The sequence below is a fragment of the Falco rusticolus genome, chromosome 4 (genome assembly GCF_015220075.1).
Source record: "Falco rusticolus isolate bFalRus1 chromosome 4, bFalRus1.pri, whole genome shotgun sequence".
Lineage (NCBI taxonomy): Eukaryota > Metazoa > Chordata > Aves > Falconiformes > Falconidae > Falco > Falco rusticolus.
The window spans coordinates 33,527,064-33,543,966 of record NC_051190.1 but is presented as its reverse complement, the minus strand read 5'-3'; the positions used below and the strand labels follow the sequence as shown (position 1 = coordinate 33,543,966).

The window sequence follows — 16,903 nt, the reverse complement described above, 5'->3', positions numbered from 1 at the left end:
CTGTAAGTGATAAGTCTGACACTACTCCTTTAAATAAAATTTCTTTTCATTTGAAAACTATTCCTTGCTGCCCCAGAACATGTTTACAGCTGTTCAAGAAAAACAAAATTCCTCTCCATTTTCTTACCTCAAATTCAAATCCAATACGGTCAATTGGGATGGCGTGTTTTCTGGCATAGTTTTGTAAAACACCAGTCAAAAAAGACTGAGTGAAGAAGAATCCTGAGAGCCAAAAGACTGTAGGTGGCCCATTGATGACCCAATCCTGAATTTGGAGAGAAAAAAACAAATGTAAGAAGAAAGACATTTGTGGCTTCACTGTGCCAATTCACCAGAAAAGGGATGTCTTTTCAGATACACTTAAACAGCACAATGAGATCCTAACCTTGGTGGGACGCCCTGGATGCTGCCATTTGTTCTATATTTTTCAGAGACAACAAATCACAGATGTCAGTTATTTATGATGACAACAAAAATAATCACTTATTCTGAAACAACCAGAACTTAGTGCTACTGAGAAAGAAATTTCAAAAAGCAGCATAAGCATATTTTGGTAAGTCTAGATACTAGCCAGCAGGAAAAAAATAAAGAAAAATTATTACATTTGGACACTTTTATCAATATACCCTCTTTTGCAGTCTTGTAAACACCAATCTCCTAACATAAAAAAGGGCCAAATTTTCTTACATAGTGCCTTCACCAATCACTGTGAGGGCACTCACTACAGCCAACACGTCGGATCCTAGTAGAGGAAATCATTCCAGTACAAAGATACCAGACAAGGAGATCGCAGGCCAGTATCTTTGCTGGGTATCTCAAAGGAATTAGGAAAAACGAGGCAAGGGCAGAATGTCCCCACACTACTTTAAACCATTTGGAGTCAAAAGAAGCCCATATGCTACCCTGATCCAAAAAATGGAGAACTCTACTGCTTATACAAATCTTTTAGACACATCTTTCTAGCTTTCTCCTCCCCTGACTTGTATGAGATTCCACTATATCTCAGTACCTCATTTAAGGTACATCTGAAATTTTAAGTAATTTGAAGAGAGCACTAAGCATGCAAGTGAAATAACAGAAGGTTGAGTAAAGAATAAAACAACTTGTTCAAAAAGTGTGTAAAGTGGTGTCACTTTTTCTTTAAGTTGAAAGAGATTTACAGGCACATATAAAAAAATTAATAGTGCCTGTTATGAGCTGTTTCTAAAGCATTTTCACACCTGGTTCATGTCCTTTGAGCAGGGAAGTCATTAAGACATCATTGCAAAGTAAAATGCATCTTCCAGAAACAGAAAAATGGAAATTGCCAAATGCAACACTGGATTAGCACCAAAGGATTATACTCTCAACTCACCCTGCTGAGCAACTGCCTGGCTAATTCCAGTGCTGTTAATGCAGCGTATATTTAGTCATGAGTATGTGCAAGTAGTTCACAATCGAGCTGTAAGGGTACTGCTGAGTGAGGGCAGTACTGACACACGTTTTACCTATTCAGCTTTCAGCTACCAAGCCCTTAGACCTGTCAGTCTCAGTTTAGCACACCTGGAAGAAGGCCAAACGACAGAGGAGATCGGACACATAACTTCCCAGTGGCTTCAGTGATGGATAGGATTTGGCAGCCCACATCGATGGTACTTTTCCCATTAGCATGCTGTTGAAAACATCTTCAAGTTCAGATGACATCAGCACTTGGCCTTTAATGGCTTTGACTAGAGTAATGAGGCTGCTCCGAACAACTTTAGTAAGCCTTCAGATAAAACAAAGAAATCATCATCTCATTATTTACTTCTCTAGCTGGCCAAAGACTTCAGAGTCCAACTTGCATGAAGGGCCAATCAAAGCTGGTGAACATTCTGTCAGAAATTCCTTATTTCACCTGTAGTTATCAGATCACTTACTTAACTTTGAAAAACAAAGAAAAAACACAGAGAGAGAAATAAAAGACAGTGAAATTTCCCATTCTAGACAATGGAAATCAAGTGACAAGAGCTTTAAAGACTGTAGCACTAATTAACATAGTGTGCTGTGAGTACTGGGGCCTGGGTATGACTTAAAAAAAATAGGCTGCCCTACCTCAACACACCAAACTCAAATATGATTTAAGTTCATACTCCAAGAATATAGGTACTATTTCTACATTCAGGTAGTCATCCGCAGCTTTCAATCCTTTTCATAAGGTACATCCAAAGCAGAATCTATCACGTTAAGAACAATGTCTTATAAAAGGCTTGTAACTGTTTAAGGCTTGTGAGTGGCTAGCACTGATGAACACAAGCATATTTCACTATTAGTAGTGCTACACAGAACACTTGGCCATACCTGTTAAATCGAATTATTTCTTGTCTAAGAACTGTATTCATGGACTCTTCGTAAAGTACCGGGTATACCTTCATAACCTCTTTAACATCAAAGCCATCTGGTAATTTGGATAAAATGTCCTGTGCCAAATCTTCAACGATATCCTGAAATCACAAGTTTGCAATGTACATGGAATTTCCCTTCTTTCACCTATTTTTATTCAGTAAATTCCACAAAACCCTATAGATTTTACATTTTTTCTATAAAACCACATAGGTATTTTAGTCCATTTTCCTAAAGAAATAATGCTTACATGCTCTTACTCCCTTTGTGCATCATCTTGTCTATCTCCACATGTGCCTGCTTGCTCCTTTTCCCTTCTCAATAATTTTAAATTTGTTAGGAATTTCATTGGAATTTGTAGAAAGGTTTTAGGTAACTTCTAAGGAAACCGGCAGTAGGGCAGACAAGCATAGTCCTACTGTTGCCACAATGAAGGAAAAGAAAGCATGCAGCATGGGGAAAATGGCAGGAAGACCATATGAATACCCCAGCCATGAGAGCAGCTTTACTTAGAGCATATTAGACACGAGAGAATATGATCACCAGACAACCCTGCCGGAAATGAGACTCCACCAAGTCCACTTTTCAAGAATCCACTTGTGTATAAAATACAGGATGACAAGTCTGAGGGGCTTGCAAGGTCATTTATCTGTGTCTCAAAGGGGCATCCTGAGCTGCCAGGACAGGATGAAGGAAACAAATTCCCAGCATCTTCACAAGCAGGATGAAGAGAAGAAATTCCCAGCATCTTCACAACCAGGTCCCATGAAGGGGTAGATGACAGGGAGGTCCACGTCTAAGTGATTCCATTCTGCCAAACTGCCCCTTTTCTTTGTGCCACGCAAGCCACACACAGAGTTACATGTTTGGGACTGTAAGAACTGAAGCAGCCAAGGGGAAGCAAAAAATCCTATCTCAAAACCCAAGCATTCAGTGAGTAGTAACAGACTGGAAGTGCCGTTATAGCACAGACTTCACCAGGAAGACAACTTCTGCCTCTAGCAGGCTCACATGGCTTGCCTGATAGCTGAATGACTTTATATAATTTCCTGGCACTCTGCAGTTTGTCCCCTAGTGAGAATGGCAGGGATGAAGTCAGGCCAGTGCACAAACCTCATCGCTGGAATGTGTAGACTGGAATGAAATGTCATACTTTAAAACTGCCTAGAGATGAATGTGATTTCAGTTGCTTTACCAACTGCGATTGTTAACTGTGCTCTAACTACCATTCATGACCGAAGCGAAGCACTTCACTGTTATTTGAAGTCATGAAAGGTGAAAGAAACATTCAAACTGCATGCTCTACTCAGCCAGGCGGGGTTGTGTGGTATTAACCTATTTGAATTAAAAGTCATTAGGGTATCTTCCATCTTTAAAGGTCCTTCTATGCCAAATCTGTCTGCTTCTCTTCAGGGACATTCACATCTACTCCCGATGCCACAGCCATGTGATGAGAGTTGTTGGATTACTCAGAGAACTAGAGGGCACACAGGAAAGGGCACATCTCCAGATACAAGTTGATCTTTCTTCCCCAGTTACCTGAGGGGACTTGCCACCTCCCCCTGCTTCTCTAGGCAAAGTCAGGAGCACTCCATGGAAAAGCTGATTAGTCTCCCGGTTATCCTTGGTGATGTCTGCATTTTCATGAAGTCCAAACACTTCAGGGTGTGTTGTAATTGGTAAACTCTGTATGTATTCAATGTAAGACTGTAAAAGAAACATTTAGATACCAGAAATCATGCAAGGATCAGTAAACCCAACTTGGACAGAACCTTCCTGTTTACAATCACATTAGTTCCCAGTTAAATCCATCTAGGAATTGTTCAATCCACAGAGATAAATGCAAAAGTTTTGAATGATTCAAAGACTCACTGAGGAGTTGTTCTTACTGCCTTCATGTAAGTAGCAAGAGAAAGCAAGACAAAGGATGTACATTGGAAATGCACAAGGAGCACTGGTAAGTCACAGAAGAGGGTAGGATGCTGTATGTATCACCCCTACAGCTGCAGGCTAGAGCACATTTGTTATCTCTATGCAGTTGTTAGAAGGGGAAAAGGGGATGAAAACTGAGTATACACACCTGCCATTCCACCTCCTCATCCTGATCACTGCTTTCAAGACAAAAGTGGTTGCCATAGGGTGCAGAGGTACCCTGTAAATTCCTGAAGCCTGACTCCTATTAGCTTTCTAGAACTGTACTGGAAACCAGCATAGGGGTGCATCAACAAACATCAGAATATTGTGTGATCACTACATCTCCATTGCAGTGTGTTAGATATTAAGTACCAGATTGATATTTCATACGTAAGATATATTCTGACATGGCTTTGTGATCTCATGGGTTTTCTTTTCTATTTGTTGTATTCAGCAGATAAGGTTTGTATTCAACAGGTAAGGTTAGTTCCAATAAGTCAGTGAGAATCTACATCCATTATCTTCTCACCTCATATGGACCATGCGGTGGTATGTAGTAGTCATCTCCAGCTGCAAGCATATACTTGTCCTGTTCTATGTCCTTGGTATAGACTACGGAAAGTAGGGACAGGAGAAGACGCCTGTCTTTATCATCTGTTACTTTACCTCCGTAGTTACATTCCCCTGGGAAAGGACAAAGAAAACCAGGATGAAAAATTGAAAGTTAATGAACAAATAAAAGTTGTTTTGCAATAAAGTGTAGCTCCAGTAAGTTGAAGTTCCTAAGCTCCAGATCCTCAAAAGTTTTTAGGTCCTATACTTCAATTGATTCAATGGAAATTAGGCACTTTTAACACCTTTGGAACTACGGGGCAAATTTGTGTGCCTTGATGATAAAAAGCTTGAGGAGCACTATAAGCTGGTCTGAAAAACTGCTACTCGTGCCACAGTAAATAGTCTCATGTTTTAAATGACAGCTCTTTTGCTTGAAATTCTCAGAAGAATTTTTAGAACCGGCAAAATCTGAACAGTGCTATATAGCTGATCCTTGTCTTTTCCTTTCACACAAACTTAACCTGATCATAGAATCACAGAATAATTTAGATTGGGAAAGACCTTTAAGATCATCAAGTCCAACTGTTAACCTAGTACTGCCAAGCCCACCACTAAACCAGGTCCCTAAGCACCACATCTACACCTCCAGGGACAGTGACTCAACCACCTACCTGGACAGACTGTTAAAATGCCTGACGACCCTTTCAGTGAAGCATTTTTTCCCAATATCCAATCTAAACCTCCCCTGGCACAACTTGAGGCCATTTCCTCTTGCCCTCTTGCTTGTTACTTGGGAGAAGAGACTGATCCCCACCTGCCTACAACCTCCTTTCAGGCAGCTGCAGAGAGTGATAACATCTCCCCTAAGCCTCTTTTTCTCCAGGTTAACCAACCTCAGTTCCCTCAGCTGCTCCTCATAAGACTTGTGCTCTTATGTATGTATACAGTAAAAACCAAGGGATTACAAATATGCAACACCCTGTGCAGAAGGGGTTGGAGAGATTTAAGTAATAGGCAAGCAATGAAGGGAGGTTTACACCGATATAAAGTACAGAGAACAGCTAAAAGCTCACAGTTATTCCTTTAATCCTGACTCCCAAAATTCTTTTTCATAAAGTTAATCATAATATTAGCAAAAATCAAGAATGATCTTTATAAGGCTGACAAAGGAGGTGCCAAGAAGCAGCTATCTTTCTGGAGAAAGAGAACTGAACAGGCACAGCAACCAAGTTATTTACACATGTCAACACCTCCTGCTTTAAACTGATGAGTATTATCACACCCTCTGGTAAACTGCCAATGCTTACTGTTTCAGGATCATATTCAGCTAAGGTGAAATAAAGGCCATTGATGTTTTTCTTTTACATATATGAAACAAAAACCAGGAGGTTTGCTGGACCTTTAGTAATTCTTCTAGCTATAAATGGCCAAGACAGCGATGACATCTGAGGGCTTGGGTTCCCACTTCTCAGTATGTGGAAGGCCAAGGAAGTAAACCTGAATGGAATCCACTCAATTTGTCAAGAATTCACCAGTTTATCACTGTACCAGCTGAAAGTGCCTAGGAAAGTCAACATGTTAGAGGGTGTAATGCCTGTACCTGTTAGATATGTCAGAGCTTCAAATGGGATTTCTTCATATTCATTCAGAAACATCTGGATTTGTTGCATGCTGATTCTGAGGTCAGATTCATTGAACTCATATGGAACGTTCCAACCTGTTCAATTCAGAAAAGATACACAGGGTAATGGTGCACTGTCCTGATAACCGTACTCAGGAAATGATGGTATTGGTATTATACTGCAACTGCAGAACTGAAGGTAACAGCTGCCAGACAGTACCTAGTAGCAGCCCCGGAATTTATCAGGCTGTTTATTGCACAAGAGACAATACGACTCCATAACAATACTGTATCCTAAAATAATAGTACCATCTTTGTATTTTGGCATCACATGCTCCTGAAAAATTATATTTTACCTTAAGTAGAACACAGACCTACTCAGTACTTTAAGCTAATCTGTTGCTATCTGGAAATGATGAGAACAGCAGTTTTAATTCATTGATTATTTTAATTTTTAAATCAGTCTGCCCATCTAGTAATGCTTTTTGTATAGGACATTCAGAGTAAAAAAGTAAAATTAAAACAAACCACACAGGAGCATACTTCAGATAAGAAAATCCTTCAGAAAACCTATACTCCTAGAGTAAATAAAAAAATCGGGCTATTGCTACAACTGTCCTTTCCCCAGACAGCCAGTCACATTAAACAGTAGATCATAGAATCATAAAATCATTTAGATTGGAAAAGATTTTTAAGATCATCAAGTCTAACTGTTAACCTAGGACTGCCAAGTCCACCAATAAATCGTGTCCCTAAGCACCACATCTACATGTTTTTAAACGCCTTCAGGGTTGGCGATTCCACCACCTCCCTGAGCAGCCTGTTCCAATGCTTGACCTCTCTTTCAGTGAAGAAAATTTTCCTAATATCTAATCTAAACCTTCACTGGATGTTGCTTTTGAAAATTAACGTCTTTGTCACTTACAAAACCTGTATTTTTACTTTAAAGCAATGAATGAGTATCTTCATACTAGCAGTCTAGTGTTTATTTAAACAGCTGCCTACTAAAATAAGGACAGTTATTTGCAGTCAAAATATAACATTTTGTAACAGTAACCCGTTATGACAAAGAGTGGAAGGCTGAGAACTTAAGTGGAGAGCGTAAGCTTTATATAGCTATAAAAATGGAACCTGTAATTCCATACATTTCTATATTTCATGTGGAAATTCTATCTAGTTTCCTAAATATTTCAAGATTACAGAAAAACCTGAAGCACAAATCTTACAAATATGTATCTTTTCATTGCTGTGCTATGAACAACACAATGCAGCTACAGAAATTTGTTTCACACCAAGTAAGCATATGCACTAGCTTTGTTAAAATGAAGTACACACATAAATAACAAAAGCAGAAAGACAGATCCTTAATTATGAAAATTTAAAACGGAACTGGATTTGATGGTTAGTAAGAACTATGGTAATAAATTAGTAATTTAGCTTCAAGAGTAGCTTTGTCTGAACAAGAACCCCTGAAAGTAACAGCTTTTAAACTTTACTGTGTTCTGTGCAATACAGATCACACTCTTGTAATATTGCTAACAATACTGCCTTTTTACAGACAGGTTCCAATAATGCATTTCAAAACTACTAATCTTGAAACAACTTGCAAAATAATCTAAACCTTACCCAGTGAGCCAAAGTTTCTCCTTTCCTGCACAACAGCATGAAAAAAGCAAAGGCCAAACAGCAGTTTTTGCCACATTTCTGGCTTTTGGCAGCTGCTAAAGAACACAGGGTCAGAGATGGGGTCATTGAGGTATGATCGAAGAAGGTTCACTCGAATTCCTTTTGGAGGCTCATTCGTCATTTTGATGCCATTCTGGAGGATACTAACAGGAAACTTTTCTGATGGATAACTAGTTAACCACAATCTGAAAAGAATTTTAAAAAGCACATTATAAAAAAAAATAATCAATATTGACAAATCCTCAATATTGATCTGCAGAAGACTGTTTTATTGATTTCTTAACTATATTGATAACATCTACATTTGTTCTAAAATGCAGGCAAAAAGTAGATTATATTGGACAGGTAGAAAAGATAACATCCTAATTAGGTATCTTTATTTTATCACTGCACATAAACAATACAAATGTTATACTTAACTGTTCACACAAAAGAATTTTCATTTCTTTTTACTAATATCTTCAGCAAACGAGAAATACTCCCATTAAAAAGAGCAAAACAAACTCCTACCTGAACTCCTCATTGGTATTCTCAGGCACTATAACTTCCTCGCAGATTTTTTCCAAGGCAGGCATCCAGCTTGTTGCAAGATGGCAGTTCTGTAACACTACCCAGGTTCCATCAGTAATAGCCTGATAAATCATTTTTGCTGCTATTGGGCCCTGTCCCTGTCCAAGCGAAATAGTTTGAATGCTTGTGCCTCCCATGCCAACGTCATCAGCAAATTTTAGCAAACCTACGATGGTAAGTTTCACACATGCAAAGACAAAGTCTATTAGAAAGTAATCTATGTTGTATTGATCATTTTTTATACTATAAAAATTAAAGGGGCAAAAGTCAACAAATATTTTAGTAAATTGGAAAAAAACACCAAAGCACCTCAACAACCCAGAAGTAGGATCAAATGCTGTATCAGTCACTGTGTTTGAGGCATATGGTAAAATTTAGGTGTATAAAGTAACAGTAAAACCCCCACAAAACTAGCCAGGTGAAATGCCTGTTCTCTCCTTTAGCTCCGAGCGCTTAATTCCAGCCTGCATTCTAGTTGCTGTCTACTCTCTCTGTTGCACGGGTACAACTACTTATGGGGGTCAAGCTGTAAATTGGATCTTTAGATCTGGTTAAAAATAACCTTCCAGCTTTGCCATCAAAACCAGTACCTCCTGGAAATACATCCGTATGGTATGGCTCCATATTACAATTCTTTTGGCAGAAAACCAGGTTCACAAATAATCTGGGTGGCTATTGTTTAAAGGACATTTAACAGATGTGCTTTTAAGTGTGGTCATATACACCATTTAATTAGTAACTGAGAGGGAGGAAACTTTCTGGAGGAGGGGTTGCAACAAGACTGAGGCAAGTCCCAAACACCCACTGAAATAGTTGTAATGCATTCATAAATTATAAACTGATCTGGATGTTACAAGCTGTTAGATCCCTAAATTGCTGCTCAGACCTAGACATTTTCTCCCCACTACATTCATGCTACCCTCTACCAATTTTACTACCATTGTTTATATATGGACACATGCAAATGTTTTATATTCCATTATTGCTGTATTTTACCTTAAAGACACTTTAAAGAACAAATGAAGGGGCCTACACTATTATCAGTTTAGTCACATTCAGTGACATTTAACCAGATTAAAACAATTTTTTTAATACCAATCTCACCTGCCATAGGATCAGCACCTGGTGATAATACAAAAATCAAAGGGGCACAACAATTTGAATCACTGTAACTTCTTCCAAGGTCAAAAGTAGGTGGTTCAATAAATGTTCTTCCCATATTTTCCACAATGAATGCCTGCACTGCTGGAATAATTTTGTCAGGTCTCAAACATCTGAGAATAACCATGCGATCCAACCCCACCAACGTGTTCCATGCATCTGGGAAGGCTTCTTCATGGGGTCTTACAGAGTCATATATTAGTTTCCACTTTGAAAAATTCTCTCTTACGTGTTCCATTAGTCCCTGGAGGTTTTTCAGACTAGATGCACGTACGAGCTCAGCCCATGATTTGTCAGACAGCCAATCTGGAGCTGGATTGGGGTGAGGATTATCAAGAGCAACACCTCCTGTCAGCAGGAAATGCCAAACCTCATCATCTATTTGGTCTTTTCCCTTCATAATGCCTACTGTCAGAAGGAAGGAGAATAACAGCTTATCCTTTTCAAACAGTGAACGACAGATGTTATTATAGATGCTTATAGTGAAATGCTCGGTTATATTTTTAATTCTCTCTTCTAGATCTTCACTTTTTTTGCTTTTAGCAATAGATTGAACATACAAGTTAATGAACCAAATCAATGAATACTGGTACATAGGTTCAATGTTTGCCAGATCAGAAATGCAGAAGAAGACAACAGCTGAATGAATAGCAACTGGCTTATATCCCATTCGAGTAGAATCTATCTGCATCTCAGTAACAGAGGAAATCTTTTGCTTTTCGGAGATTTCTTCAGATAACTCTTTGGATGAAGATAAAACATTAATTGCTGTTTCATCTTCTAAGATGTCTCCTTCTGAATTGGAAAGGATCTCCAGGATTTTATCTTCTATTTCTTTTAATTGTTTTTTGTTGGCTGCGCTTTCTATAATCAGTTTATTTTTCTTTTCTTCTAGCTCAGGCTTTTCCTCTGCAGCTACAATTCCAAGAAGCTGGTCCTGAAGACCAAAAGGTGTAATCATGAAGTTGAGTAGACAAACTTTTACAGCCACTTCAGGAAGATAATGAGGATTTCTTAAGTGGGTTGTCATATAAAACCTGAAATCTCGTGAATATTCAATTATATTTTCCCCTAATTTCATGTATTCTACTCCTTGTTGTTTGAATATTAGCTTTAATAAAATGGGTTCTATGAAAGCATCTAGTTCTTCACCAATATTTTCTAGCAAGACTGGTGTTCCAAGCTGAATAGCATTTTCTAACGTCCTCACATAATGTGTGTCAGATAGTTTGATAACTGACAGCCTGTTAGTTTTCTCCATATTTTTTACCCACTTGTTAGCTTGCCTTTGAGGATCTATCATTAAAGCCCATCTTCTTGAGTTAGAAACAATTATGCCATTGTCAATGGAAAAAGAATCAACTGGCAATCCAGCAATCTGCCACGCACGGATTTTGACTGGATCCCCTAATGTATTAGTTAAGCTAAAATCACTGGAGCATGGTATGTTCTTTTCACGGCACACGACCTGCCACTGCTTTTGACATTTTAGGCGGTAATCAACAGTAAAGGCTCCCAAATAAGCCACAGTTCCTGATGATAACAACACATCTCCTATAAGGTCTACATACCGAATTCCTAATAATCGTGCAGCTTCTGTCCACCTGTCTTTCTCTCCACCAAGACCACTAATTAGCTGTTCAGCTCTCACAAGCTTTTGTGAACAGAGTTCAATATTGTTTTCTAACTCTCTCTTTCGGTCATTCATGTTGTCAAACTCATCATTCAGAGCTTGGAGGCGATCAACTACCTCCTTAAGTTCTGCTTGTTTTGTTTTTAGCTTCTGCATGTGAATGTCCAGTAATCCTTCTGCAGCTCTCAAACGTTCACGCTTTGGGGCAACCACTTTTGCTACACGGTCATACACCTCCATGGCTCGCACCCACTTGCATAGTCCTTCACAGGCAGATGAGACATTTTTAATGACAGCTGGCTGAAAATCTGGATGGTCAATAAACCTCTCTCTAATTCTCTTCACTATAGCGGGAGGAATATTATCCTTGTCATACGTCTTTAAGCTCTCAAGGAATTTCAGATCTCCAAGAATTTTTCTAGATGGCCCCCAGTAGTCTTCTAGCATTTTACCTATATTGCAAATAATACTAAAATCAGACTTAAAAAATGCATGTTCAAACTGAAAAAAATACTTGAAACATAATATGGAGAATTAACATCAGTGATTTTGCAACAAAATTTTTCTATGCGACTACTGTTAACGAGTTTGGGAAAATCATTACCTAAAGAAATTCAGACAGAAATATCAGCATCACTAACCTATGTCATATTTGTTAATTACATATTAATTCTAAATCAACCAAGCAAAATAAGGGAAACAAATCACTATACAGTCTTTCTTAGCGTAGTTTATCAGGTAGGTCAGTAACTATGTGAAAGCATTCCTTCCTAATCTAGATAAAACAGTTTTGGATGAAAGGCATTTATAGAATTCTTATTTTCAGTCATGACGGGTTGAACTGTGGGGGCATAAGGTAGAAGAAAAACGAAAGAAGAAATTCTCTTTCCTACCTTGCAGATACTGTGCAATCCCACAATAACACCATAAACCACACAGAAAGAGCTTGTTAAAGTAATTACTTATGGCAGGGGTATAGCTAGAATTCTCTCTCTAGGCATAACTGATACAGATTGGTAGCAGGGATTAGAGGGGAAAATGCAGGCAAATGGTGCACAGCACACCTCCAGCTCCCAGAGCTCCTCAAGGTGATGCAAATTTCAAGATTAGGTCAAAGCAAGTTGAAGAAATTACTTTGTGCTGGTGACTGGGGTCATACTTACAAAGTCTGTACAACAGTGTCAAGCAAGGGCAGTATGTTACAAGGCAAAAGCAGCTCTTAGCTATGCAGCGTAATTCTAAGTCAGCGCCAGCAAAACGCACTTTTAGTGCACATGGTTGCATTCACACCAGAAGCACTTCACCAGCACAACACAGCAGTACCCCAAGCATTCCTAGGGCAGGGATAACAAATACTGCATCATTACCACTGCCGCTTGGATCAGGCTTTTTCTCTGGTTTAGTTCCCTTCATGACACAGATGCTCTCCATGACAAGCTTAACAGGACCAGGTGGATTCTGCATGGATTTCACAAGAGAGATGTCTGAAGGATTCAGGGTATCAAGAGCTGCAAGTGCTGCCTCCAAAGCGGGCATGGCCTCAGCAAGGTCTCCTTCACATTCGTCCTGTGAAGACATTGGGCAGCAGCCTGTAAACCTTCCTACAATACCACATCTGCAACGTGTAGTGACGACCTCTCTACAGCACAGCCTCAAAGAACCTTCTCTGCTCCTAAGTACCTAATAAAAAGACTCTTCACAACATTGTGTTTCTTGGAGAGAAAACTACTTTCACAGTTTGCGCAGTTTAAACAGGGAAGGTTTGTAGAAAAATTACTAACTTCCATAAGCTGAACTGATGGCAGAAAAAGCCAGACAAGCTTCCAAGATCAAAGTCCTTCTGGTCTGACAAGGAGAATTAAAATACTGGTTTTATATGGTTGTTCTTAGTTAAATCTTACAGTGCTGATCAGGTAAAAACTATACACTATGTAGCTTAAATTCTTTATCATGTACTCAGGTCTCAGTAATTATCTATCTTATCTCTCACACACTACCAACTAGTTAAAAAAAAAATACTGAGGAATCCTGCAGCTTCCCATGGGAAATTCTGTGCTACAGAGATCTGGCTGTGGCAGTATCTCTTAGGTGATGCCTAATAGGGCTCCACGCAGCGCTACGCCAAATTATCTCAGCTCACTCTAAACAGTCTTTGGGCCTGGAAACAGTATAACCTCATTATTCAATCTGTTGAGAAGGAGAACATATTACAACAGAAATAAAAGTAATACTGCTTTTGGGATGTGAACTAGTAAGGGAAGCTATGCAGTACTATGAGATATAGTCATACTCCAGCCAAAATTTACCTTGTTTAAATTAGGAATATGTCATTTATCATCTCTTGCAACTTTGTTACTTTAAGTGCTTGAATCATCCCATTAATACATCATCACAACTCCTATTTACTTGCAAAGACTTGGAACCCATCATACTTCAGGCTCAAGCCCTTGTACACTACCTTAATAGCTTTAGCAACAGCTGCTGCTTCATTAGCCTCTTTTTCATCTGCTGACACCAGTTCCTTCTTTGCATCTACTTGAGTTGTTTCCTTTTCAATCTGGATCATCATTTTGTCTGTTTCTGCAGAAGTTCGAATCAGTTCAGGCTGAAGGGCAGTCAGTTCTTTCTGCATCTCTGCAACCTGATGAACATAAAAAGGAAATCAAGAAAGAAATTGTGTAAACATTACATGCAATTCACATCTTGATGTCTTAGAGAGAAAGGTCAGAAGACACTATACTAATACAATCTAAAAAGGGACATGATCTAAATAATTATTTAAATAGTAAAATTAGGCTAGAGAACTAAGAGCTGTTAAAGAAATCCTTTAAAAAAATCTGCCCATTTATCATCCATATAATATGCTTGCTTTTTTATGATCCACTTAACTTCAATAATGATAAATAAATAAATTAATTGGGTTTTTTTCCCTCATAGTCAGTTTCAGCTTATGGAACCCCAAGTAATCCTTTATTGCACAGGTGGAAAACAACATTCAAAAGAAACTCAGAAGGAAACAGAATTAGTGACAGCAACAGCTGCAAACTGGATGTTTTTCTTCATCCAGCAAGTATCTGGAAGCCCCTTTACTTTGCATTTTAGGAAGATCAATACCTGGATCACATGGCTTGAAACAGGGGGTTATTTACCTGCACCCTGATCAATTTCCTACTGGGAATCTACTCAGGAATTAATGTTTGTTATTGCCTTACAATATCCTTCAACTTCTCCATTATTTTGGAACGGGTAATAGGTACTAGGATGCCAAAGCATGGATTCTCCATATAAGGTTTTGCAAAAATATTGAAATTTGTAAGATTTAGTTCTTAAACATTTAAGGAGTACCATCCATTTCTTTTAGCTTTCCATTAAGTGCTATAATCCAAACTTACATACCACAATTTCTTGAAATGACTAAGAAGTAATTTAACTTTGCTGGCTTTCTATAGAAAATTATCAATAGCATCATGAAAATAGTGAAAAGGGAATTTAACAAGTTTTATTTTTGTAAGTTTTAATCACCTTATACAGACCCCATACTAAAATATGCATATGGCACATATTCAGTGTTTTCATCTGAAACTTACTTGTGAAGACGCAAAGTCAAGTTTTTGAAGTCCCGTAAGATAACGAGTCCTTATCATGTCAACTTCTTGCCTTTTGCTATTCAGCAGAGTCTTAAAGGTAAGAATCAATTCTAGGTATGAAGTTGGTGTGACATAGTTGTGTCTTCGCAGTGTAGTGTAATAGTTGATGGAGAGCTCTCTCACACTTTCGTGGAAATATTTACACATTGACACAACCCTAGAGAAAATTTTTCCACATTACTACGAAAATACAATCTGTCTTTATGCTAATGATGAGGAAATTACTCTAAGCTTATTAAATTATATTAGTGAATAATTATGTACACATATATGTGTATATAAAAGTGAAGGCAGAATTGGTTTTTCCCCATTATAAGAAATATTTTAGACTCCTTTCAAAGAGTGGCCTGACTTTCAGAAACATCAGATTCATATATCTAGGTATCTCTTAACTTGCACTGAAATCCCAGTGTTGGCTTAGCTTTATCCATTACAAGGACAGTTTCCTGATCAAGTAAGTTGAGGGTGTGACTGGGAGGGGAGATACGTTTGACAGCTAAACTCATACTCTTTTCTAATGTCATCTTCAAGTTCAACTTCCTCTAGAAACTTGTTAGCAACCATTTCCAATGCATCTGTCGGCCAGGTTTGGAACCAATCAATGGTGCAGCAGTTTATCAGTGAAGGGAACATCCGTAATCGATTCCGAAATGCATCTCCAATAGGGCTCATGGCTAGGGAAAAAAAAACCAACCAAAAACCGAATAAAAATAATTGCAATAGTTACCTAAGGTTGTTTGCAGTTAGTAAGCAGAAAACACTAAGTTTAAGAAAAAATATTCTAAGAAATAACACACTGTATACAGACCTAAGACAATATGCAAATTTTTCTTCACCCTTTCAATAAAGAAATTGTACATAGCAAGGGGAGTGGCTTCAATTTTCCTGTTCTCCATCCTTGCTGCACCTTGCATTTTCTCAACAATTTCAGCTTTCTCATCTGCTGCAAAGATATTAGGCACATCACCAGTATTTAAAAGCATATTGATGTCTTCTAAAAATGCTTCATCCTTTATTTGATTATCACAGAACAAAAAGGACACATTCTTGTTACCAACACCTGCTTTCAGCATGGCTCGTTTAACATCATCTTTCCATTCATTGATTCCATAGGACTTCGTAATTTCAATTTGAAAGAGTTCAAAGGTATTCATGTAGGTGGCCAGCTTGGTAGCACTTTGTCGACCACTCCCACCGACCCCCACCAACAACAGATGTCCATTATCCTGTTTCAGTACTCTGCATATCCTTGAGATATGCTCAATAGCAAACTTGAACATGACTAAGGACATTGGTGTTTTGCTGATGTTGTTGTATTCCTCAAGGTAGTATTCCATGACAGTTGTCAGTTGCTTTAAATCTGTGATTTCATCATACACTTTTACATTACTGTCTGGCTTCAAATAATCTCCAAAGAACAAGCTGCGAATATTATCATCAGAGATTCTTCCAGTAGGTGAGAGATGACTCAGTACCTAGGGAAAAGACAAGAATCAACAGATATTTCAAACTATTAGAGAATTATTTTCCTTAAAGATATAATCATTCATATCTACATAGTAATAATACTGTGGGAAGCACTGTTTTCCAGCTATTCCAGATATTACCCTAGTCTGGACAAAAAAAAAAACCCACAACACAAAAAAACACCTAAATGTTGTAGGTTGACAAGCAAGTTTCCACATATGCATACTTCACAGGCAGATTTTCTGTCAAATACAGGACAAGTTCCCAGAAGGTTTCTCAAAAAAGTAT

The 16,903-nt window shown here is 38.3% G+C and overlaps 1 protein-coding gene across 1 annotated transcript in view; it reads right to left on the bottom strand.

Annotated features, from left to right (window-relative positions):
- The window catches only part of DNAH3 (dynein axonemal heavy chain 3), a 69,724-nt gene that overhangs the window by 7,315 nt on the left and 45,506 nt on the right, over positions 1-16,903 (bottom strand). Inside the window, exons 48-61 of the mRNA XM_037385043.1 lie at positions 15,957-16,623; positions 15,657-15,822; positions 15,089-15,305; positions 13,960-14,142; positions 12,869-13,067; positions 9,812-11,953; positions 8,648-8,873; positions 8,078-8,322; positions 6,431-6,547; positions 4,805-4,959; positions 3,901-4,068; positions 2,320-2,462; positions 1,543-1,747; positions 128-265 (exon numbers count right to left, since the gene is read on the bottom strand). Coding sequence (XP_037240940.1) covers positions 128-265; positions 1,543-1,747; positions 2,320-2,462; positions 3,901-4,068; positions 4,805-4,959; positions 6,431-6,547; positions 8,078-8,322; positions 8,648-8,873; positions 9,812-11,953; positions 12,869-13,067; positions 13,960-14,142; positions 15,089-15,305; positions 15,657-15,822; positions 15,957-16,623 — 4,971 coding nt within the window. The remainder of the gene's footprint in view (positions 1-127; positions 266-1,542; positions 1,748-2,319; positions 2,463-3,900; positions 4,069-4,804; positions 4,960-6,430; positions 6,548-8,077; positions 8,323-8,647; positions 8,874-9,811; positions 11,954-12,868; positions 13,068-13,959; positions 14,143-15,088; positions 15,306-15,656; positions 15,823-15,956; positions 16,624-16,903) is intronic.